The sequence below is a fragment of a genome (assembly GCF_019968955.1).
Source record: "MAG: Porospora cf. gigantea A chromosome Unknown PgA_NODE_368_length_20479_cov_339.151, whole genome shotgun sequence".
Classification (NCBI taxonomy): Eukaryota; Apicomplexa; class Conoidasida; order Eugregarinorida; family Porosporidae; genus Porospora; species Porospora cf. gigantea A.
In genome coordinates, this window is record NW_027151649.1 from 1 (window position 1) to 20,479 (window position 20,479).

The following is a 20,479-nucleotide window of genomic DNA, read 5'->3' on the forward strand; positions in this document are numbered from 1 at the left end:
CAATCCAAAGAATCTTCCATGTGTGTCCTGTGTAGAGTCGAGATGTCATCACTGTCAAAACTCCCCAATCTTGGCCATACACGACCTATCAAATAGTCGTGCAGTGAACCGTCATCTTGAATCTGTGAGTAGCTGCGTGGTGGATTTAAGGATGTTTCACTCTATCCAGTGCCCCATAGAAGTAGTAGATTTGATGAATAGTTTGTCGAAATACGAGTTACGGTGGGAATAGCGGTTTTAGGGCTTGGTGAACCCTGCCTCACAGACGTGGAAGATTCGTTGGAAAGCCCAAGGCGTCAACAAGCCCCCTGTAGGCACGTTGGGTACATCGTCTGGAGACTTACAAAGCGGTTGACGGTCATCAAAGCTTCGACGGTAAGTGTATTGGGGACCTTGTGGATGAATAGTCTTTCATCCTCCTCGTAGTTAGTGTACGAAACGAAGTCGCTGAGGATTTCCCCAGGCGAACGCAAGATCCAGAAGTGGTCTTCTGTTTCGATGATGATCATATCCTGCGTCTCCCGCACACAGCGCCAGTACCGTACGCGTGCTTTGGATTCATCACGACAGCCTTCAAATTTCCATCCTGTCAACTCGGAGTTCATCCCCCATGTACCGCTGGCCTTATCCGCTCTGGACATCCGCTTGCAGCCAATCCAACGAATCTTCCATGTGTGTCCTGTGTAGAGTCGAGATGTCATAATTGTCAAAACTCCCCAATCTATATGTGTCTCCAATCTGAGAGTAGCTGGGTTGGCAGATTTGAGGATGTCTATTCTATTTGGCGTCCCGATGTAGATTTGATGAATTGGTTGTAATGACGGTTGGAATCCAACCATAATGAGTAACGTCATTGTGGGGCTTTAAGGTGAGTACAAACACTAAAATTGGCGTTGCATTAAAAATGTTCTCGAGGTTAAAAAAATTCCAGCCAGCTTCGTTGGGAAGTTTCTAGCCAGAGCTGTTGGGAAGTTTCCAGTCAGAGCTGTTGGGAAGTTTCCAGTCAGAGCTGTTGGGAAGTTTCGAGCCAGAGCTGTTGGGAAGTTTCGAGCCAGAGCTGTTGGGAAGTTTCCGGCTACCCTGCCCGCTGGGCACGTAGCGACAATTGAGTCGCCATCTCGCGCGCCGCCGTCGTCCGTTCGTTGGTTGGCATCTTATGCCACGACCTCACGAGGCTTGGCCAGTCGATGTCGCCTCTGTCGTTGACAACACCTAGAGAGTCCACTTCCATACGAACCAGCAAATCCTGCTTCAACCTGGGATCAGTGATGTGACTGATCAGATCTCTGACGCTTGCCGCCGACCGGTCTATTACAGCCTCTAGATGGTGCTCGTGCCGGTTGTCAACCAAACTCGTCATCTTCTGTATGTTCTCGGGAGGCACCCGCTCCAGAGAACGATCCATTTGTTCCCAGTGCACAGCGGGGCACTTCTCAGTGCAGTCCCTTTGTTGCTGTTGGCATACAAAATTCACAGGGACATCCAGCCATAGATCACGGTCGAGAGAGCCCAATTTCTGGCAGACCACCCACTCAGCATTACACTGCCCGTAGCAGTGTCCCACTGTACCTTGATCATCCAACTGAAACCCCAGAGATTCCCATAGGAAGTCCAGCCCAACAGCCAGACCTACGTCCTTGAACCAGGTTTTGTCTTCGCCCACGATGGTGGACCAGCAACCAGCCGTGCAGAGTCCCTGCGTGCCATTGCAGAAAAGAACATTGAGGTGGCCGTGGGCGGTCTGGCTGATCAGCGTGTCGCATCTAAACCAGAAGTCGTCGCAGACCTTGCGGCAAGCTGTGATGGAGCCGCCGAGACAGGACACCGCCAGCAGAATAAGGCTGCTGCAGAATCGGCTCATTTTTTGAAAATCTGACGCAGTTTGCGATGCACATCACAAAGTTACTACGCACCTAGGCGTAGAGGTTTACGTCTCAGAATTCTCCCACGAATACAAACGTAATCAAAAATATTGTTGACATTTGGAAAAACTAAAAAAACAGAAAAAAAAAGAATTTGTTCTCCAACCGTGCTTTCTAACCGTAGAGGCTGGACGGCCGGTCCCATTTCCAGGGAAACTGCGGAACATCTCCGAACGAGGGGGAACTCAGAAACGCCTGCTTCGCGAGCTCCATCTTTAGGTATTCGGCGCAGTCGGATTGAGGGAAGCCGAAGCTGCAAGGAGTCTCTCCGAGATTCGGGTCGATGTCGAACATGTCAAAGACATCAGGCCTCTGCATCCGAGAATAATGCCTCTGTTCCCCTCGTGCACAGGGCGTGAAACCTTTTCTTGATGCCACTCGATTCTCGAAACGATCATTAAAAATTGAACTTAACGATCGGAGATGCCTCGACCCATGGTATTGGTCTGCACGTTGGGATCCAATATCGTAGGATTTGAAGGGAAGATGATGAACTGCCTGCTCGCCCAAGGAATGCGGTAAACCCTCACTTTCGTTCATGTACTCGCATCCCACATACTTCGAAGCGAGGATAGCCTTGCCCAATGCGAGCTTATCGCTTGAGGATAAGTACGAACTGTCCCCTGACGCAAGTCGGTTGGCGGAGTCGGTGGCGTCGCTGAGGTTCGCACGCTCCCACAGGGAGCCGCTGAAACCCTCTCCACCGGGTATCCGTCGGAGTTCGCTGTCACTGTGCGCGAATCTGCAACTTGATCCGTATTTGCACGGGGGGGCGGCATTATTGCGGTGGTTGGTGTCAAAATAACACAGTGTCGTCTTGTAGTTGACAAGACTTTCGGTCGGGGCGGTATTCAGCTCATCTTGAGCGTGTGCGTAATTACAGTTGATTCGGCTACACGCTCTGCCGTTGACGATCTCAGGGCAGAGTTTCGTCTTGATTAGATGAGGTCGGTCGCGAATTTCGTGAGACCCGTGCGCGTAAGAGCACTTTGAGCCACGAGAACAACGACTTCCATTCGCGATCTGCGGGCACAGCTTCGTTTTTACGAAGCGACCTTTCATTTGAAATATTAGGTGTATTTATTCTAATGTGCTGTGGGGTTGTTCTAATGTACTGAGGTGTTCCTTCACATAGAACTGGGGTGTATTGTGTGCGCGGCAAAAACACAAGAAAAATATGACCGGCATATTTAATCTCATGTACGCGCTGGATAGTCTGGCACATTGTGCTGTGATCACGGTGACACTACAAGCAGTCGCTTTTGTTGTCACCACAGTATGTCACACGGATAAGCTTTTTGATCTAGCCGGCGTAATGAACTACATGCTGATTGACGCGATCACCTACATAAGAAGCCAGAAAACAGAGCGCCAAGCGTTGATCAGCGCTTGCGTCGCCGTTTGGGGTTTTCGTTTTGTGGTCTATCTTGCCTTTCGTGCACGACATACGAAACCAGACCACCGGTTTGACCCCGCAAGACGCAACAAAAGGGTGCTGGCGATGATTTTTGCTTTCCAAGGGCTGTGCGTGTTTCAAGGGATGCTTCCGGTTATACTGGCTAACAACTATCTGGAGAAGCTCCCCAATTTGATATGCTCTGACATGGTTGGCCTCACAGTGTTCCTCTTCGGTTTCTGCTTGCAATCTGTGGCGGACATCCAGAAAAGTATGACTCACCGAGAAGGATGGTTCGTTTCGCGGGGCGTGTGGAGCTGGTCCCGTCATCCAAACTACTTCGGAGAGATCATGGTATGGGCAGGCATATACGTCATGGCTGCCAACAGTCTGGATAGGTACAGGTGGGTGGCAGCAGTGGGGCCTGCATGGACGACTGTGAACGTCGTCCTTCTTTCGGGCGTGCGTCTCATGGAGAAGTACCACGACGAGACGTTTGGAAGTACGAAGGAGTACTGCCTCTATCGTGACAGCACCAGCATCCTCATTCCTCTTCCCACCTGGCTGTACTCAAGACTTCCGAGAGTGATGAAGGTACTGCTCCTTGACTGGCCCCTATTTGATTACCGAAAAGATCATGTGGATTGATACATCGAGCTTTCACTGGAATGCCCAGGCCTCGTTAGGCACACAGAAATCCTGAGCCGACTCTCCGAACTCATCAAACAGCGGAAAGTGCGACTCGTGCTCCATACTTAGAAAAGGAGGCATCGTGTCGAAATTAGGAGTGCTGTGTGGCCAGACGCTGGACGCTTACGGTTGGTCACCTTCAGGGTAGTATGAGTCATTGACGCCCCAGAACGTTTCAGTGACGGGAGGGCAGTCATAAGCCCAGCCATCGTATGATTGGGCATCCTGCATGTCGTGGTCGGCGCTGTGGGAGTACAAAGTGTCTTCTGGGAGAATAGATTTCAAAACTCCTGAGAGCGTAGACAACGAAGCGACAGCCTGAATTGGTTGCGAACTTGCTTCTCACCTTGAGATCTACAGGGCACCCGCGAGAGACAGCCTGCACTGTAGACAGCAGCTCAGCAGCGGACGTTACGGGGGGAGTGTTCTCATCCAAACAGAGAGTGGGTACGTCAGTAGACGTGGAGAGTTCCATTGCGTCGTGCACTATTTGGGAATACCGGTCAGAGGCCACCGGTACTGCAAGGACCACAACCGTCCCAAAAGGGTTGGAGGGCTTCGGAATATACGTCAAAATCGGCGAGTCAATGGCAGTTGTTGACTCTGGAACGCCGCAGTCGGCAAAAATGTCTTGAGATCGTTTCCGAATGAGCTGTTCGCTCCATTCTCGTTCAACGTCTTGGTAGGGTGAAGCTCGAGTTTGAGTTTGCGACTTATAGCAATTCGTAGGGCCGCAGTCGAAGCAAGATTGGATTTGGCGGCACTTGCGATTCTGATGGCGATTCAGGAATTTCTGAGCGTGAGATCGGACTTGAATTAGTGTACGGGATCCCACATGCTCAGTCACACGCCTCCATTGGTGCCCGTGGATGCTGAACGCTTCCAAAAATTTTCTGTGCTCCTCAGGACTCCACTTGCCACTGTTCGTTCTAATTGGTTTGGCAGAACTCATCTGAAACATACAGTCAAGCAGAGTAAAATCGGCCTATTCATAGATAGTCAAATAGGTACGGCCTCGCCACCCATGAGGAAGCAACTCCCAGGTCACAGTCACAGTAGAACGGTGTGGCTTTGGCTCCGCAGCTCACATCCGTCGACCAGCCGCACAGCTGAGATACGCGGCGGCATGTCGAGATACAGACCATGATATACAGAAGAGAGCGTACCTACTTAAGATACGTTGCGGATCTCAGGTCGAACTTTTGGGCTTCTGGAGAATGCAATTATTGTATTACACTTCTGAGTCAGGTCGACTGGGCAAATTCTCATATGGAGAGACTCCAACAGATTTGAATGGTGTTTCAGGGGCAACGGACCGACGGTCTCCAATACAGAGAGTTCATCACATGTGATTCGCCAAAGGCGATGTGGCTAGAGGCATCTTGGGATCAGGTTTCAAGTGGCTAGTCGGGAGAATCAAGGGTCCTGAGGAGATAGACGATGGTAGCGAGTGCACGAACGGTGGCGACAAGACGATCGGCGAGCCCGCCACTCGGATTCCCGAGGGCACTCGACGAGAAGCTTGGCGGGAGTGGACGACAGGGGAAGGCCCCACCACGCCCGTGACGACGGTCTGGATGGGCCCTGTGTTGGTCACAAACGGAAGGTTATTGGGGTTCAAGATACTGTCTGGGCGCCAGAATGGTTGCGGTTGGAGATATGGCGTTTTGACCGTTAGAGGCCTCGTTGGTGGCGCCGTTGGTGGCGCCGTTGGTGGCGCAGTTGGCACCTGAAATTGCAGCTCCTCTTCAGACAGAAACACTGGTTCGTGGTTGGCCACGGGCCCTAGACAAGAGGAGAAGTCCCCAGCCAGCTTCGTATCGACCTCCACTGGCAAAGGGACCTTCGGTTCCTCCTGGTTTCCCAACCCGAGTTTTTGCATGAAGGTAGCAGGTGCCTGTGTCCTCTCCGGTGGCAGGTCGAGCTCCAGCTGCCGCAGTTTAAGTGCGAACATGTCACGGTCGCGTACAGCAGCAGCTCTTTGGTTTTCGGCTTCGCGTAGTTGTTTCTTCATGCGGAAGAGAATTTGCTTGACCTTGGTTCGGTCAGACTGGGCGACGTCCCTTGATTTCACGGCGATATTCCTGTAGTTGACCGTCATCTGCTCCATACGCTCGCAGCGAGCCATCACGTTCTCTGTCCAGACACGAATGATGTCCAATGTGCGGCTCCAGTCATTAATTGTGGTTCGAGACTGCTGAAAGGGCCTTGCAAGGCCAGCATCCAAATGAACCAGTGCGAGTCGAACCTCCTCAGAGAAGACCCAGAGCTTCTCTACTCGACGGAGCACCTTCGCTACGTGGTCGTACGGGTACTCCAGAAGCATCTTCTGCGCGAGCGACAGATCCTGGTCGGGAACGTCGGCGGCGGGGTAACCACCTAGGCTCTGGCAGTTGTACACCGCGTCAAGCAGCTGCTCAATGGACTCGTCGGCGTGCGAGGTCTCAGCGTCCATGAAGACACTCTTCGTCCTGGTGATGTGCTTGGTGGACCCCGGTTCCTGGTCGTCGGAGTCGAAAAGCACACTAACCAACGGCTTGCGAATGAGGCTCACGATAGGTACGTTTACTGGCGTCTTGAAACTCGAGGTGTCAATGTGGCATGCACGAGGAATAGGTCCACCCGCAACCAATATGTTGTTGACCATGGAACAGACTCCGTCAGTCCGTTGACCAGTCTCAACAGGACCGTGAGAATTGGTCAGCGTAAGTCGTTGTTCGTCCAGCAGCTCATGCAGCCGTTCCACCTCTGCTGCCAGCTCAGCTTCGCGCTTAGCCGTCGCATCCTCTTGGGTGACTTGGAACTCCAGAGCACTGAGCTTCTGTTCGGTAATGCCCAACTCGTCTCGCGATTCGGCTAGCCGCCCTTCGAGGCTCGCTACTTGCTTGTTCTTCGCCCGGACCTCCGCCTGGAGACTTTCAATTTGAGCGGTGACTTCGCCGTCTTTGAGCTTGGCATTGTGAGCGAGTCTAGCTTCTAATCGCGTCTTGTCGTTTTCGGCGTCCATCAATTCGGAACGCAACGTCTTCAATTTCATCTGCATTTGCGACGACTCCTCTTCCAGAATTCTTATGGTATCGTCCATCTTTTGGCGGCGGCTTTGCCATGTGGATCTCTCGTGCTCGTGCTCTTCAGTGAGGCGCTTCATGGAACGAGCCTTCTGCTCCTCCAGTTCGCTCTTCTCTCGTTGCAGCGATCGGTTCAAGCCATCACGCTCGTTCTGCAGCGCCGACAGCTTGGACTGAAGTTCGTCGACGCGTATGTCGTTCGTGGCCAATGTCAGCTGAGCCTCCTTCTGCTGAAGAGACGCCTGCTGATCCCGCAACTTCCGCTCCAACTCCGAGTTAGCGCGTTCCAGTTCCGCGAGCAGGATCCGCAGCTCCTTGGCGGCGTCGGAATCGGATGAGAGTTGGTGCATTTCTGACTCGACTTCCTGACGAACCTGTAGCAGCTCCTGCTTATGCGACTTCACGAGCTGCGTGCTGTTGTGTTGCAGGATCTCCACTCGCGCATCGTGGCTCTTGTTCAAAGAGGAAATTTCCGCTGTCAGGCGTTCTTCTGTCTGGCGACTTTCCTTCATCGTTACATCAAGCTGGAAGACGTGAAAAAATTCACAACCATGCCGAGTCTCACCTCGTTGCCAAGATCAGCCAGCATGCGTGTAAGGCGCTCTACCTCCTCATCCATAGCACTGACCGTTCCCTTCAAGGATGCGGACTCCGCCTTGGCTTCAGAGAGCTCGTCCGTCAGCTCGGCGTGGCGGTTCATCTCAAGCTTCATCTTCGCCATCAGCGTTCCGTGGTCGATCTTTTGCAATTCGAAAGCCTGCATGAGAAGCGTCCTCGAGCTCACCTTCGAGGTTTCCATCTGGCTCTCTCTCAGCTGGCTGCATTCAGTGCGCATCGTAGTCAGCGCCATCTTGAGCTCGTCTTCAGACTTAGTGAGGTCCTCCATGAGAGCTAGGTCGTTCTTCAACTTGTCCACGTGTGACTGGAGCCTCTCGATGTCGGCACCTAGCCGTTCAGCATGTGCAGTGGAGGCACGCAGCTCCTCAGCGGCCGCGGTTCGGACTTCCTCAATTTTCAGATTCGCATTTTCAAGGGCCTCAGAGATCTCGTAGTTCTGCGATTGGAGCTTGGCCGCCTCGGCCTTCAGATCGGAGTTCTCAGAGGCCGCCTCCTGCAGCCGTCGCTTCGAAAGCTCCGTGCTGACTGTAAGCTCATTGTAAAGCCTCTCTGCGTCTTCTCGGCTTCCCGTCGCATTGAGCAGGTTTCTAAACCGACAGCGCAGGTCCTGAAGCATTGTGAACACTGGCATCGTGGGGTCAATGGTAGCCTCAACTTCACGAATGCCGTGGCCAAGGTCCTCGTCAGTAAGAAGATCATCCTCCTCATCTGGGTGGAAGTCGCGGCAGAAACGCGACAACGCCGAGTAGAAGGATGTGAACGGTTTCAAACTCTGAGTGGCCTGCGAAAGCAGTGCGTCCTTCTCACTAATGCGCCCCATGGCGTGGTGTAGGGACTGGTCCGTCTCAAACTTGGACGTCTCCAAATTGTTGAGCTCGTCCCGCAGAGCAACGGTTGAGGCATGGGCCCCTCGCAATTCCGCTTCCAACTGGAAGACGCGGTCAGTCGTTGGCGTCTCGGGCGCTTCTTGCGGCAAGTCCATCACCGGTTGGTGGGAGTCGTCTTCCAGCTGCAATACGTGCAGCCGGAGCTGTGACACCTCCTCCCTGTGCGCAGCCTTCACTTCCGATAGCTCTTGCTGATGAGCCAACCGCTCGTCTGCTATCTTTTGCATCCATTCCGCTGCGTTGGCCTCGGCATCATTCTCCAACTCCTCCTTCAACACCGCGTTCATCGTGCGCTCTCTCTCTAAACTTCGCCCGATGTCAGTCAGCCTGTCTTCAAGCTCCTCCAAACCGGATGTATGCGGGATCTCCTCGCTCGAGGACTCGTCGTCGTTACGAAGCAGCCCCTGGAGACCGCTCAATTTCGACTCCGCCAGCGCATTTAACCGATCTATCTCCTGCGTCTGTTCGCGGTTCTTCGCTTCGAGCTCCTTCATTCGCTCGTGTAACCTGGTCGATTCTAACCTGCGATTGGTCTGCGTATCGATACTCGAATTGCCGCGGAGCTTCATGATCTCCTCCTCTAGCATGGTCTTCGTCCGCGCGTCCTCCCTCTCCGAGTCTGCTAGCTCCTTACTCCACACCTGAACGGAGTCCCCTGGGGGCGGTGTCTGCAGCTGGCCTTCTAGTTCCTCGATATACTCGGAAGCTCGACTTAGCTGCGACAACATGAGCGTTCTAGGCTCAAATAGGTACCTACTCGCTCGTTTTTGATTTCCAAATCCGCCCGAAGCTCGTGGCATGCAGTGGTCTGCAGCTTCAGCTGCGACGCTGCCTCTGCCTCTCGGTGTTCAGCCTTCTTAAGATACGCTGTAATGTCGCGGAGCTCCTCATTGCTCGAATCCAGCGCTTCTAAAGCCGTGCTGAGCTCGCCAGCGAGAGTCTCCGCCTGCGCCTTCAAATCACTAATCATTCTGTCGGCCTCGGTGGCGTCGCCTACCATGGAATTACGTAGTGTTGCGATTTCCTCCGACTTCTCCGTCAGCTGCCGTTCCAAATCCATCTTGGAGGAGTTCGTTTCAGCGAGGGCCCCCTGCAAGGCAGCCACCTCCTCCTCCAAGTTTCGCACATTCAAATCGAGCTGATCGGTCTGTGACCGGAAAGAGAGCTGCTGGGCCTCACCGTTCTCGGAAGTCTCGGCTAGCTCCCTCTGCACGGCTTCCACTCGTTGGTTGGCCTCCTCCAATTGCCCTTTCAGAGTATCGTGGGCCAAGAGAGCGGTGTCAAGCTCAGTCTTGTACCTCGCAGCTGTGATTTTCTCTGCATCAGCAGCTGCATTCGCCTCGTCGAGGGTCCTCTGCAATTGGCTGATGGTACCCAAAGCCGCTTGCAGCTCGGCTCTCACTTCAGCGACACGAATGTCTAGTTGCTTCGCTGATTCCTCCGATCCCGTATTTAGTTTCAGAGCCTCATTCTCAACTACGAGATCCGCCGTTCGTCTCTTCAAAACCTCTGCAATGTCTTCGAGGGAACGCATTATCTCTTTCGTCTCCTCAAGCGCCTGCACATGTGCCTTGTTCTCTTCCTCCAGCAGCATAACACGCTCTTGTAAACGGTCGGCTATGTGTGAAGATTCCTCATCCGGGGAAGATTTCTTCTTCTTCTTGCCCACCTGAAGCCCCTTGGGAATTCCCCAACCCTTTTTCTTCTTCTTGCCATCCTCACTAATGTAGGAGGAAGCGTCATCCACTAATATCGTTGGTGGTTGAAGAAACTCGTCGGGACAGAGCACATGGTCACCCGGCGATGAGTGGTCGTCGCCGACGACAGCTGCCTCTTGCGATTCAGCTTCCCCTTCAGAATACTCTTCTCCATCTACGTCGGACGCGGTATCCGGTTTGCTCTTCTTCTTGCTTTTACCGCCCAGCTTGACTTTGAATGGGGCCATCTGCGTTGAGAGCCGAGGGCACACCCACCTTGCAAATTCGCAATTGCTCTTAAAATTTGCTCACGGGAATCCCACCAACCGTTACAAGCGGAGTGTGAGTCTCATAGTCTTGTTGTGTATAAGATTGTGAACACGACTTGACTTACGTCGGATCATCCAAAAAAACCAACGAGATCCATCACAACAAGTACATCTTGCTGGAAAACATGCCAACAGTGACCCCTGCCGTTACGGAAATAGTCATAAGACAGGCAGCGAGCTGTTTATCTTGCGGCGTGGTCACAGAATCAATTGTGTGCACCGCGCCTACAGTAGCGCCAATCCCATGGATGAAGGCGAACAACAGCATAACAATTCCTTGAAACACGGCGTTGTTTAACAGATCAAGGTCTGGAAGGCGAGCGGGGACGACGAAGAGAGGAACAAACACCAAAGGTCTGAGAACGAATAGCAACAGAGTCGCCCTCCGAGAGAGCAACAGCGCCGGTACACTGCGTGGCAGCCATCTCGATGTCATATCCGTGACTTGAAACACGCCGTTGATTATCGTGGTGGAGGTGTAAGAGAGCCTGGACCAGCTGTAAGGCCCTATAACAGGAAAAAGGGACATCGTGATGAAAAAGTGAAAGAAGATTGCGGCGCAGAAAGGGAAGCAGTCCCGAAGTACGACAACGAACTCTGATCTAGTGGAGTGGGTCAGACGAGTGTTCAGTTGCAGGGTAAGAAAGAGGTCGGACTTGGAGAAGCTCAGTACCGCCGCATTCGTCGCTAGAGGCGCGAGGCTGCCGATAGCAAACAAAGTCCAAACTAGTTGCTGCTGGCCGACGACACTCGCCTTCGGGAATACGACTTCCGAAAAAAACAGGAAAGTGAAGAAGGACGCCACCCCGGATGCACCGATTCCCGTGGAAACCCACGCGACAGAGCCTGGAGATACCTGGCCGGCCCACTGATAACCATGACAGGACAGGGCCCCACCCATTCCACCAATGACGACGTTGAATACGGCCATTGCAGCTAGCGCAGCTGTTTCGTTGGCGGTCCCTGGGAGCAGCTGTGGCACCAGCGGGAAGCACAGCACTGCGACAGTGAGCACTGCGGAGGCTGTCAGTGGAATCACAGGACGCACGGCGAGAGACCCTACGGAGGCGAGCGCTAAACAGGCTAGCAAGTTGCCTCCTTCAGCGGCGCCTCCCAGTATGTCGCTCATGACGCTATCGGGCCAAATAGAGTCCTCGAAGGCGACTTGGGAGTTGAGGACCATGAAGAACGGCAACAACGACGAGAAACCCTGGAGAAATGCAGTGAGCGCTGCCTTCCTCGTGAGCAGTGCGTCCCACGCCACCTCACTGGAAGTGGTTTCGATGTCCTCAGTTGCAGACATTTTTGGTGCAATAATACCTCCGATAAACAACTCTTGTATACTTTGGGAAAGCGATTTGAAACGATGACAACGAAAATGTAATTGCGGTTCACATGCCATCTGTTGGCTTCTGGAATCGGCTCTGGATCCACACCCGCTTCACGCCGTTGAACTCCCGCAGAAACTTCCCATTCTCGATGGTTCGAAGGCCAGCGCCAGTAAACAGCGCTTCCACCTCGTCACAAGTGAAGTAGGTCTGCAAGGTCCCGTCCTGACGAGCGAAACAGTTGTCTCGAACTTTTTTGGGTATGCGGTGTCGGGCAAGTTTCAGCTGTTTATCGTCGTACCGACCGTAGTCTCGAAAGATGATTACTCCCCCAGGCACTAATAAACCCGCGAGCCTCCGTACCGCCTCTGCTTGTTCTGATAGCGGCAATGCCGACACGACAAATACACACATGACAATATCTGCCACTTGAGTGCTTTCCACAGCCCGAGCGGTCTGTAGCGCGGTTAATGACGAGGAGGGCATAGGCTTGGTGATGTCCCACACAGCCGCGTCTAACAGGCGCCCGCCTGACCAAGGGACGAACGGATTGATGTCGGGAGTTTCCTTCTCAAGAATGCAGCCCAGGTCGGAGTCACGTTCAATGCCCTGGGACATAAGACTCGCCCACCGCTGCTTCACAAACTCCACAGCTCTCGGTGAGCAGTCGTAGGCGCCAGCAATGAGGTCCTTGTTGAGCATGAGGCTTGGAAATAGCGTGCTCCCCACGCCGCATCCGATCTCCACCATCAACCGCGGGAGCCCGTTGGGCTTAAGTTCGTTGAACTCCCTCTGCAGCCAGGCGCGGTCAGGCCAAAACCCAGAACCTGTACTGCATTTTACGAGACCCCCGCGTCATACTTCTTATAAAAGATGTCCCAGTTGCGAACGAATTCCGCCTCGTACTTCCGCTTCCAAAACTCCGGCATCTCTCGACTTGCTGCCAACACTTTCTCGGCCTCGTCTTCGATTTCAGGCGTCATTTCATATGGGTGGACTATCTGGGGTGTTCCCCTGTGGCCTACCACTGGCGCCAAAGAACTCCATAACAACGGCGAAATTATTGAAATGCCCGAAGACGACGACCTTCGCATGCCTGAGCGACGGCGAAAAGTGCGGAAGATAGATCAGACGTACCAGAAATCCATCTCAGCGGAGCTGGAGTCGATGTGAGAGCCGGAGATGCCCGACACAGATTCACAAAGGAAACCGTGGGCCTAGTGACACGAGAGGAGTACGCACAGAAGAAGAAGGAGCTCAAAGATCTGCTGGAGAAGCCCAAGCTTAGCGGGAAGAAGGAGTCGAGGACGTCAAAGAAACTGTCGTTGTTGTCGTTTGAGGAGGACGGAGACGACGAGGAGACCGAAATGGTGCCAACGCAAACTCTGAAAGTAGCGAAGGACCCGACAGTTGACACGAGTTTCCTTTACGATTCGCAGAGAGAATCGGAGTTGGAAAGTCGCAAGCTAGCACTTATCAAGCTTTACGCAGTGGAGCAAGAGAAAAGCCGAGAGGCTGTAGTCCGGATCGACTACATGTACTACGATGGCAGCGGCAAGAAAGACTATCAGGATGTCCGAAAGGGCGCTACGGTAGCCGTGTTTCTCGAAAAGCACCCCGGTTGCATGCTGGTGAAAGACGACATGATACTGCCCAACAACTACACCTTCCACGACATGGCACTACGAAAGCAGGTGGGTCGCAGCGGTCAAGAGCTGTTCGTGTTTGAAGAGAACGAAGATGTGATCAGAGACAAGGTGAGGGGCGGAACTCGGGGTTACGCAGGGGCCTTTGCTTCGCATTGTAAGTCGGAGTTGGTTTGAGAAGAACAGACACATCTATCCTGCCAACAGGTGGACGTATCTTCAGTGATCAGAGATCGTGTCCCAGTAACCCGGCCATCATAAGCGTGATCTCCTCCGCTCGTTCTCGACGCTGGCCGTCTGGAAGCACGGTGGTGGAGTCCTTCACAAGATCTGGTGTGAGCAGAGCCCGGTCCTAACTTAGTATGTGGTCAAACTTGTAAGCGAATTCTTCTAGGTCTTCTCGGCGGGAACGAACAGGCGACTTGTCGGTTCTGTGGGGCCAGAGGTGGTTCTGTAGACGGGCTGGTATCTATAGTGTCAAGAGAAACAGCCCACCAAAGCTAGGCCTTGTGCGTCGTGGAGTAGACTCGTGGCCGTAGATTGACACTTTCCAACGCACCAGCCGGAGCAGTCACTGCATTGAGCCACTGTCACACACTCCACGTAGCTCGACTCCAGGTCGAACCCGAGAGTCAGGGCCAACCGCGGTCCCGCAGTGAGACCTAGCAGGACCTGAGGCTCCGTTTGCAGCATGCGGCTGAGTTCAGAGGTTGGATGGGAAACCACGATCACTGTCGCTTCGGACGTTCTGATTTGAGCCAGGCCATCCCAGACTTCGACTCGGCAAGCCAGGGAGGCTTCGAAATAGCTGTGAGTTTCAAGCCCGTCGCCTACTCCGTCATCAGCTCCAGCGTCAAATCCTTCGTCAGTATCCCTGAGGATCTGAGGAGCTGAAGGGTACTTGCGTCATCGACAACGAATTCGACCGAATTCATTTGGAAATCCTGGATTCCAACCTCTGGAACACCAGAATACGCAACGCTCAGATGTAGAATGGCGTAGACGAAGAAGGGCCGACATGACCAAAATCGACTCCCAGATGCAGTGAGCAGGCCACAGTTCAAACGTTAAAGACAGACATCGAAGATTTACCTGGTCAAGTTCACATTTGGCTACACAAATTACCGGTTAGACAATCTAAATGCGCTCTGAGTGGGGCTGCACCCCGTGAGGCGCGTGTGTTGGGAGGCGCCCCAAGCACCTACAGCAATCTCAGAGCAACTAAATCCATTTCCCATTGTTCTTTCGATACGTTCTGTGTTTTTGTCTTCTATTGCATTTCATCAATAGTTTACTACAAGCATTGCTCTCTTCAGCCATCCTTTAGATTGTCGAGAATTAGGCTTCGGAGTGAAGATGTCCTTCCTGTGTTACTTCGCACCAGGAGACATCAATATTTCACCCGAGGTCTCACTAACTTCTAATTAAGTCATAGCAGATGGGAGTCGAGTGAAGGGAATTAAAAACCAAAAAGAAATCCCCGTCCTACATTTCACGACGTGATATCGTCTCGTCTCCGTCTTCCACTAAACAGGCTTGTGGAGCCATAAATCGAGACAGCTGTTGAGCTGTCCTTGTGAATACCTGATCCGTCAAGACGCAGAATTCACCGGCATGAGCCGCCCACATCCAAAACCGAGCTCTGGTAAGCTCCGGCACCTCGGATTTGAAGCAGTCCTCGAAAACACTTTGGACCCCCCTTCCCATAAGGACTGCTGCAAGAGTCGAGTGCAGCGACAGTAGTCGCTCGCCTCTGTACCGCATGTAGTCGTCGACGTCAATGTCCAACCTCCTGGTACGAGAGACGAAGGCTGCGAGTCCGCAGGCGCCGAAAGTCACCAGCTCATCCTGTACGTCGTACAGCGTCGTCAGCAGGCTGGTCATGTAAACGTAAAACGCCTCGGACGCCTTCACAAAGGGGGATATGGACGCGACACGTTGGGCGTCTTGTAGAGCGGTGAAAAAACTAGCTAAAGCCTGTGAGGTGAGTTCACTAGGCCGGCGATGCGCTGGGTTCAACCACATGCGTGCAGCTTTAACGACTATTCTTGGCACTCGAGGTATAGTGCCAACAGAAATGAGCAGTTCTCCTTTCTTTTTCACCAGCATTCGAATAGTCTTTGGCTGACTCTCTAATATCTGCTGAACGACCAGCGGAACTCGAAGACTGTTCTCCTTCAACTGAACCCGAATGGGGTATGTCGGAATTCCGGGTCTCTCAACGCGCACTAGTACGCCCATTGGATAATGGCGATTGGAATATTATTTTACGTGGAGCCTTGCCCACAATGTGTATGAATGGTGTCAACTTTGGTTCTGCATTACACAACACGAGCCAACAACTGCTTCCGCTTCAAATTCGCAGCGTATATCACCTTTTCCTTCTCGATCAGATGGCAAATCTCGTCAACTAAGCCAACAGCCTTCGTGATGGAAGCGCCCCACATATCTAGTTTGTTGGTGGGGTCCAGGAAGTGGAGCTCGTCTGTGGGTCGGTCTATCTTCGCTTGCAGTGCGTCGCTGCTGACCAGTTCACACACTTCCTGCTCGACCTCCAGCTTGGGAATGTTGATGACGTCAGATATCCGAGTCAGAGTGACCTTCGTGTAGAATTTGCTGAAGACGAAAATATTGTGCTGCACCACGCGCCTCCGCAAAGCGTGCTGTCGGTTTTCCGCTTTAGACTCCTCCGACAAGACGGATAGAGATAGCAGCCGATCGGAGAGAGGCCAGGCGATGACGTTGTCGTCTAGGAGGTCATCCAGCAGGCTTTGCACATGTGGCAGTCGCTGAAGGGGCTTCTTGTACGTAGTTTTCAGATCCGACAGCACCTTCAGCTGGGCGTCATTCTTGTCGCACAAGGCCAAGAACACTACCAGGTCCTCCAAAGCACTGTGCAGCTTCTCCGGCACAGCAGCAACGCTCTCGATCTCCAACAGTTTAAGGTAGCACTGACTAGCCTCCCAGTAGTCCTTCTCATGCAGGTTGAACTCAACCATCATCTCGTTGAACCTCAGTTTGATGCCTTGCATCTCCTCGGAGTCAAGAAGCTTGGGACTTATCTTCCGGGATACTATCTGCGCCCTTATCCAATCCTCGTTGAGCATCACAAGCCTTAGCTGCTCCAGCACGAATTCCGCCTGTTCCTTGGCCTCCATGCCGTTGAAAGTTTCTATTGGCAAGTCCTGCAGGAGCTTGCAGGCACCAGGCAAGTCGTTGTTTCGCATATTGGACTCGGCCAAGGAGAGAAGCAACCGAGCACGAGGCACTTCTAGGTAAATTTTGCCTTCGGAGAGTTCCGTCAGCTGTAGACGAATGCGAAACCACAACGGGCTGTCCTCTTGGATCTCTGCGCTCCACTCCTCACACGTCTGCACCATCGACACCACGGCAGCCTTAAGCTGCCCACGCTTCTTGGTGAGCGAATTGAGCAACTCCAAGCAGTAATCCACGTCCTCGGTGTACTGCCGAGCCAAGTACAGTATCTTTGCACACAACAGAGAGGTCGATTTGGCATCGCAGGCTTGTCTAGCCATCTTCTCGCAGAGGAACAGATCCGCCATGCTCTCCTCAAACTCGGTCCGTTTCACAACTCTCGTCAGCGCTTTCTGGGCCGCCGCGATCGATGCAGCGGCCTCCGCCGAGCAATCCCGTATGGCCGGCGCGTCGCGAGTCAAGTCGTCTTCCCTCTCCGACATATTTGAACTTTAAGGCTGCGAATGTTTGACAAGTGGTAATTAGTCACAGGCCATGGATGACCACGCGAGGATAATTTACACCCTTGTGGTGTGCCACAAGCAGGTGAGATACGGGTGACCACATCAGAGCCTGCAGCTGAGTTTTTGCCTCTTAGGTCAGATCACAGCGAGACGGAGTTGCAGCCCCTTATCGCTGCCTGCTATTCCCTGCTTCCCAAGCTCGGGGACTCCGAGGAAGTGACCTCATATGCAAAAGCTGGACGAACCCTGACGGCTGGTTCCAAGGGGACAGGTCCAGGCAGGAACACCGTAGTGGTGGTGACCACGCAATTGGATGAAGAACGCACCGCAGAATTCGTGCATGAAGTCCTTAAAGTCTCGAACGAGGACAGGCATGATTTGACTCGGCGCCTCTACGCTTTGGTTTCCCGATACAACCGACACCTCCGACTATCGGTTGAGAGCCGCGTCCGGAACGTGAGGCCGCGGTGGACTCAACACAGATGGAGACCGACCTGGAAAACGTCACGTCGCTGGTCCAGCAGAACATCGACTCCGTCGTGGATCGCGGCGAGCGCCTAGACCTGCTGCTCGAGCGTAGCTCCGCATTGCAGGACTCGGCGGTGAGTTTTCGCCACACCACAGTTAAGCTGCGCCAGCACGTAGCCTGGTACCGCCGTAAGCGCCTGCTGGCGGCGGTCGCAGCCGTCGTAGGCTGCGTTGTCTGGTCTGTGCTGTGTGGTCCTTTCGGTCACGAGTGTTTACCCAGCCATGCCACGTGATTCAATGTTGAGCATCGCAATCACTTTCCTGGTTTCTCGCGGCGAATCTCATGTGCCAGGTCGGCAGGAAGGCCTCCCTCGTACGCCTCGATATAGGTGTTCGGCAAGTTGTAGCCATCAGCGGCCACGCAGCTAGTGCTTTGAATGCCAAACAGCGGGATTTTGTTGGCGCAGAGCTTCAGCGCCACCGTGGCGCCCTTCAAGCCAGAGGGACCCTGGTGGCGCAGGCTGTACTTGTTCACAACGAGGTTGTCGAACAGCCCGTTTTCAGCATGCTCCCCCTTCTCCGTCGGTGACTGGTGAATGCGGTCATAGATCATCACGGAGTTTGTCATGTCCGGCGACTCGTAGTTCGCGACGACATAGGTAAACATCACGTGCGTGTTCCAGTCCCAGGCATCCGCGAAGTCGTAGTTAATCTCGTAGAGCGCGTTCGACGATTCAGACGAAAACGGACGCTTGTCTAGCCTGACATTCAAAATAGAGTGCATCCTGGCCGATCCAGTGAACACCGCAGGGTTTATATTCGCGGTAAGCCAGTTGAAGCTCCCCAGCAGGAAGAGAACTGAATCTGTCTGTGGCCCAAAACTCACTAGTGCTGAAGTAAGACGTGCCTGTAGAGAGGCGACTCCAGGCTGTTTCCATCCCCATAACGGCAAATGACAGATAATTTCGGGGCAATTCATTGATGCATGCATGTTAGACCTGAGGAGGCCTCGGAGACGGCTTGACCCACCGGTAGCTAGGGGCTGGAGCGATATGAGCTGGAGCGATATGAGCTGGAGCGATGTGAGATGGAGCCATATGAGCTGGATCGATAGGCCGCGCTGGCGACGGCATCGCGATGGGGCGGATCTGAGGAGAAGCGTGGGGCGGCCGCGCTTGGTATCCAACGCTGACCGTTTGTCGCCTGAATGTCGGCGGCGATTGGAGAACGAAATTCACTGCTGTATCCTCCTCCTCGAAGGCGATACGGCGGTAAGTGGTTGGACTGACGATGGTGCTTACGGTCTCTGGCACGAAGTTATTGAAAACAGGGGGGGATGGCTCTCTGTAGTAGGCGGTAGCGGTAAAATTGCACAGTGGCTCCTCCTCAGTAGAGCCACTGCGTCCGAAATCAAACCAGTCTTGGGATGTATTGCCTGATGATCTGGACGCCACCAGCGGCGCCAACGAGGCAACTCGTGTGGAGCCAGCTTCTTTCAACAATTTCATGAGTTTATTGATTTTCCGTTTGATATACCGCGCATATTACCCCCAAGACCTCCAGTTCTTCGTTAGTGCGCTTGACGTAGTCTGACTGGCGATATCCTGACAGGCCGTCTGGCTCGCCAGGGCTTAGTGTACGTTTACGCATGTACAAATAGCTCACACATTGCCGTAGCGCTGCGCTGCTGAGGCTGCAGGCCTCACGAAAGACGGGCCTCTAGGGTGCTGGTCTTTCTTCGGAGGTCCACTGTAGTTGGTTACCGGAGTTGCCTGCGGGAGCCTCGTCATGTTGGCCGGGGGAAGGGTTCTTGTCCAGTTGTTTGTGTTCGGATGAGAAGGACACTCCGAACCCTGAGAGAAGGAATTCAGAGACGGAGCGTATCGAGAATACGTGTCTGAACTGACCAGGTTGTCAGAGGTTTGGGGAATCACGCTAGATAGAGGAGTTGGGGACCGTCTTGCGTCTGGTAACGTATCACTGCCGAAGTATACAGGGCTTCTGCGGTCTGAATTTGCCATCCAATCGTCCTGGGATCCGCTGTACAGGTCGGATATGACGCCTGCAGGCGACAGGCAGGCCAGCGGTAGTGTGGCTGGCGGATGCTTTCTCTTGGGCGAAACTTTCATTGAAATCAAAAAAAAGAATCCACAATCGCATTCGGAGACCTCGTTTACATATCAACAGATGAAACTTATGCGTTTCCATATCGCATTTGTTTTGACTATGAAACTTATGCGTTTCCGGCGCATATCAACAGATTGAACACTGCAACTAGAGAGACAGTGTACATTTGAAAAGCAAAGAATGGAGTACCCGTATCCGCATCAAGTCCTCCAAGAAATCTTTCTGGACATGTTCCATATCCGAGAAGGGGATGGGATGACGAACCCAACAGACAAAGTTGTAGAACGGCTTCCACGTTATCGTATTATTTCTTTGGAAGGGTACTTTTGTGCAGCGAAGGGCAATCTTCTGCTACTAACAGTTTCCTTTGGGATAGGTGCAAGAGTGGTGGTGGAACGGTAACCCCACAGTAGATAACGTAAAATACACCGTATAATCCAGTATGAAGGGCCGATTCGTTAAAACGAAGCTGTGTCCGCAGATCGTCAACGGTGGTCGGTGCCATCATCACTCCAAGTGCTCTTATGCACACGGGTCTCACGAAATTCGCGACCGACCGCATCTAATCAAGACGAAACTCTGCC

General features: G+C 53.2%; 16 protein-coding genes across 24 annotated transcripts; 3 read left to right on the plus strand and 13 right to left on the minus strand.

The window, feature by feature from the left end:
* Nucleotides 1-296: 296 nt before the first annotated feature.
* On the minus strand, nucleotides 297-641 carry KVP18_002484 (uncharacterized protein; the record flags this gene model as incomplete). Its single annotated transcript, XM_067953395.1, has 1 exon — nucleotides 297-641. The coding sequence occupies one exon, from the start codon at nucleotides 639-641 to the stop codon at nucleotides 297-299; it is 345 nt and encodes a 114-aa protein (XP_067809288.1).
* Nucleotides 642-1,075: 434 nt separating this feature from the next.
* On the minus strand, nucleotides 1,076-1,861 carry KVP18_002488 (uncharacterized protein; the record flags this gene model as incomplete). The annotated part of the gene is made up of 1 exon (XM_067953400.1): nucleotides 1,076-1,861. The coding sequence occupies one exon, from the start codon at nucleotides 1,859-1,861 to the stop codon at nucleotides 1,076-1,078; it is 786 nt and encodes a 261-aa protein (XP_067809293.1).
* A 175-nt stretch (nucleotides 1,862-2,036) lies between these two features.
* On the minus strand, nucleotides 2,037-2,984 carry KVP18_002489 (uncharacterized protein; the record flags this gene model as incomplete). Of its 2 annotated transcripts, none has more annotated exons than XM_067953402.1 (1): nucleotides 2,037-2,984. In XM_067953402.1, the coding sequence occupies one exon, from the start codon at nucleotides 2,982-2,984 to the stop codon at nucleotides 2,037-2,039; it is 948 nt and encodes a 315-aa protein (XP_067809295.1). The 2 variants fall into 2 exon arrangements, with proteins under 2 accessions (XP_067809295.1, XP_067809294.1); XM_067953401.1 differs by having other exon boundaries at nucleotides 2,037-2,240.
* Nucleotides 2,985-3,099: 115 nt separating this feature from the next.
* On the plus strand, nucleotides 3,100-3,966 carry KVP18_002485 (uncharacterized protein; the record flags this gene model as incomplete). Of its 2 annotated transcripts, none has more annotated exons than XM_067953397.1 (1): nucleotides 3,100-3,966. In XM_067953397.1, the coding sequence occupies one exon, from the start codon at nucleotides 3,100-3,102 to the stop codon at nucleotides 3,964-3,966; it is 867 nt and encodes a 288-aa protein (XP_067809290.1). The 2 variants fall into 2 exon arrangements, with proteins under 2 accessions (XP_067809290.1, XP_067809289.1); XM_067953396.1 differs by having other exon boundaries at nucleotides 3,121-3,966.
* Nucleotides 3,967-3,978: 12 nt separating this feature from the next.
* Nucleotides 3,979-4,969, minus strand: KVP18_002494 (uncharacterized protein; the record flags this gene model as incomplete). Of its 2 annotated transcripts, XM_067953410.1 has the most annotated exons (3): nucleotides 3,979-4,108; nucleotides 4,136-4,326; nucleotides 4,355-4,969. In XM_067953410.1, 3 exons carry the CDS (start codon nucleotides 4,967-4,969, stop codon nucleotides 3,979-3,981), a joined length of 936 nt encoding a protein of 311 aa, XP_067809303.1. The 2 variants fall into 2 exon arrangements, with proteins under 2 accessions (XP_067809303.1, XP_067809302.1); XM_067953409.1 differs by lacking the exon at nucleotides 3,979-4,108 and having other exon boundaries at nucleotides 4,202-4,960.
* A 381-nt stretch (nucleotides 4,970-5,350) lies between these two features.
* KVP18_002495 (uncharacterized protein) lies at nucleotides 5,351-10,526 on the minus strand (the record flags this gene model as incomplete). Of its 2 annotated transcripts, XM_067953411.1 has the most annotated exons (4): nucleotides 5,351-7,600; nucleotides 7,642-7,833; nucleotides 7,861-9,297; nucleotides 9,339-10,526. In XM_067953411.1, the coding sequence occupies 4 exons, from the start codon at nucleotides 10,524-10,526 to the stop codon at nucleotides 5,351-5,353; spliced, it is 5,067 nt and encodes a 1,688-aa protein (XP_067809304.1). The 2 variants fall into 2 exon arrangements, with proteins under 2 accessions (XP_067809304.1, XP_067809305.1); XM_067953412.1 differs by having other exon boundaries at nucleotides 7,642-9,297.
* Nucleotides 10,527-10,704: 178 nt separating this feature from the next.
* On the minus strand, nucleotides 10,705-11,910 carry KVP18_002487 (uncharacterized protein; the record flags this gene model as incomplete). Its single annotated transcript, XM_067953399.1, has 1 exon — nucleotides 10,705-11,910. One exon carries the CDS (start codon nucleotides 11,908-11,910, stop codon nucleotides 10,705-10,707), a length of 1,206 nt encoding a protein of 401 aa, XP_067809292.1.
* Nucleotides 11,911-11,998: 88 nt separating this feature from the next.
* On the minus strand, nucleotides 11,999-12,918 carry KVP18_002493 (uncharacterized protein; the record flags this gene model as incomplete). Of its 2 annotated transcripts, none has more annotated exons than XM_067953408.1 (2): nucleotides 11,999-12,767; nucleotides 12,797-12,918. In XM_067953408.1, 2 exons carry the CDS (start codon nucleotides 12,916-12,918, stop codon nucleotides 11,999-12,001), a joined length of 891 nt encoding a protein of 296 aa, XP_067809301.1.
* An 85-nt stretch (nucleotides 12,919-13,003) lies between these two features.
* KVP18_002497 (uncharacterized protein) lies at nucleotides 13,004-13,807 on the plus strand (the record flags this gene model as incomplete). 2 transcript variants are annotated; one of them, XM_067953414.1, is made up of 3 exons in its annotated part: nucleotides 13,004-13,104; nucleotides 13,131-13,692; nucleotides 13,721-13,807. In XM_067953414.1, 3 exons carry the CDS (start codon nucleotides 13,004-13,006, stop codon nucleotides 13,805-13,807), a joined length of 750 nt encoding a protein of 249 aa, XP_067809307.1. The 2 variants fall into 2 exon arrangements, with proteins under 2 accessions (XP_067809307.1, XP_067809308.1); XM_067953415.1 differs by having other exon boundaries at nucleotides 13,004-13,068; nucleotides 13,089-13,758.
* A 251-nt stretch (nucleotides 13,808-14,058) lies between these two features.
* On the minus strand, nucleotides 14,059-14,274 carry KVP18_002490 (uncharacterized protein; the record flags this gene model as incomplete). Its single annotated transcript, XM_067953403.1, has 1 exon — nucleotides 14,059-14,274. One exon carries the CDS (start codon nucleotides 14,272-14,274, stop codon nucleotides 14,059-14,061), a length of 216 nt encoding a protein of 71 aa, XP_067809296.1.
* A 792-nt stretch (nucleotides 14,275-15,066) lies between these two features.
* KVP18_002491 (uncharacterized protein) lies at nucleotides 15,067-15,822 on the minus strand (the record flags this gene model as incomplete). Its single annotated transcript, XM_067953404.1, has 1 exon — nucleotides 15,067-15,822. One exon carries the CDS (start codon nucleotides 15,820-15,822, stop codon nucleotides 15,067-15,069), a length of 756 nt encoding a protein of 251 aa, XP_067809297.1.
* Nucleotides 15,823-15,902: 80 nt separating this feature from the next.
* On the minus strand, nucleotides 15,903-17,279 carry KVP18_002496 (uncharacterized protein; the record flags this gene model as incomplete). Its single annotated transcript, XM_067953413.1, has 1 exon — nucleotides 15,903-17,279. One exon carries the CDS (start codon nucleotides 17,277-17,279, stop codon nucleotides 15,903-15,905), a length of 1,377 nt encoding a protein of 458 aa, XP_067809306.1.
* Nucleotides 17,280-17,331: 52 nt separating this feature from the next.
* On the plus strand, nucleotides 17,332-18,061 carry KVP18_002492 (uncharacterized protein; the record flags this gene model as incomplete). 2 transcript variants are annotated; one of them, XM_067953405.1, is made up of 3 exons in its annotated part: nucleotides 17,332-17,382; nucleotides 17,409-17,756; nucleotides 17,783-18,061. In XM_067953405.1, the coding sequence occupies 3 exons, from the start codon at nucleotides 17,332-17,334 to the stop codon at nucleotides 18,059-18,061; spliced, it is 678 nt and encodes a 225-aa protein (XP_067809298.1). The 2 variants fall into 2 exon arrangements, with proteins under 2 accessions (XP_067809298.1, XP_067809299.1); XM_067953406.1 differs by lacking the exons at nucleotides 17,332-17,382; nucleotides 17,409-17,756.
* Nucleotides 18,062-18,081: 20 nt separating this feature from the next.
* Nucleotides 18,082-18,712, minus strand: KVP18_002498 (uncharacterized protein; the record flags this gene model as incomplete). Of its 2 annotated transcripts, XM_067953417.1 has the most annotated exons (2): nucleotides 18,082-18,626; nucleotides 18,655-18,712. In XM_067953417.1, the coding sequence occupies 2 exons, from the start codon at nucleotides 18,710-18,712 to the stop codon at nucleotides 18,082-18,084; spliced, it is 603 nt and encodes a 200-aa protein (XP_067809310.1). The 2 variants fall into 2 exon arrangements, with proteins under 2 accessions (XP_067809310.1, XP_067809309.1); XM_067953416.1 differs by lacking the exon at nucleotides 18,655-18,712 and having other exon boundaries at nucleotides 18,082-18,552.
* Nucleotides 18,713-18,760: 48 nt separating this feature from the next.
* Nucleotides 18,761-19,276, minus strand: KVP18_002483 (uncharacterized protein; the record flags this gene model as incomplete). Its single annotated transcript, XM_067953394.1, has 1 exon — nucleotides 18,761-19,276. The coding sequence occupies one exon, from the start codon at nucleotides 19,274-19,276 to the stop codon at nucleotides 18,761-18,763; it is 516 nt and encodes a 171-aa protein (XP_067809287.1).
* Nucleotides 19,277-19,429: 153 nt separating this feature from the next.
* On the minus strand, nucleotides 19,430-19,897 carry KVP18_002486 (uncharacterized protein; the record flags this gene model as incomplete). Its single annotated transcript, XM_067953398.1, has 1 exon — nucleotides 19,430-19,897. One exon carries the CDS (start codon nucleotides 19,895-19,897, stop codon nucleotides 19,430-19,432), a length of 468 nt encoding a protein of 155 aa, XP_067809291.1.
* Between the last annotated feature and the right edge of the window lie 582 nt (nucleotides 19,898-20,479).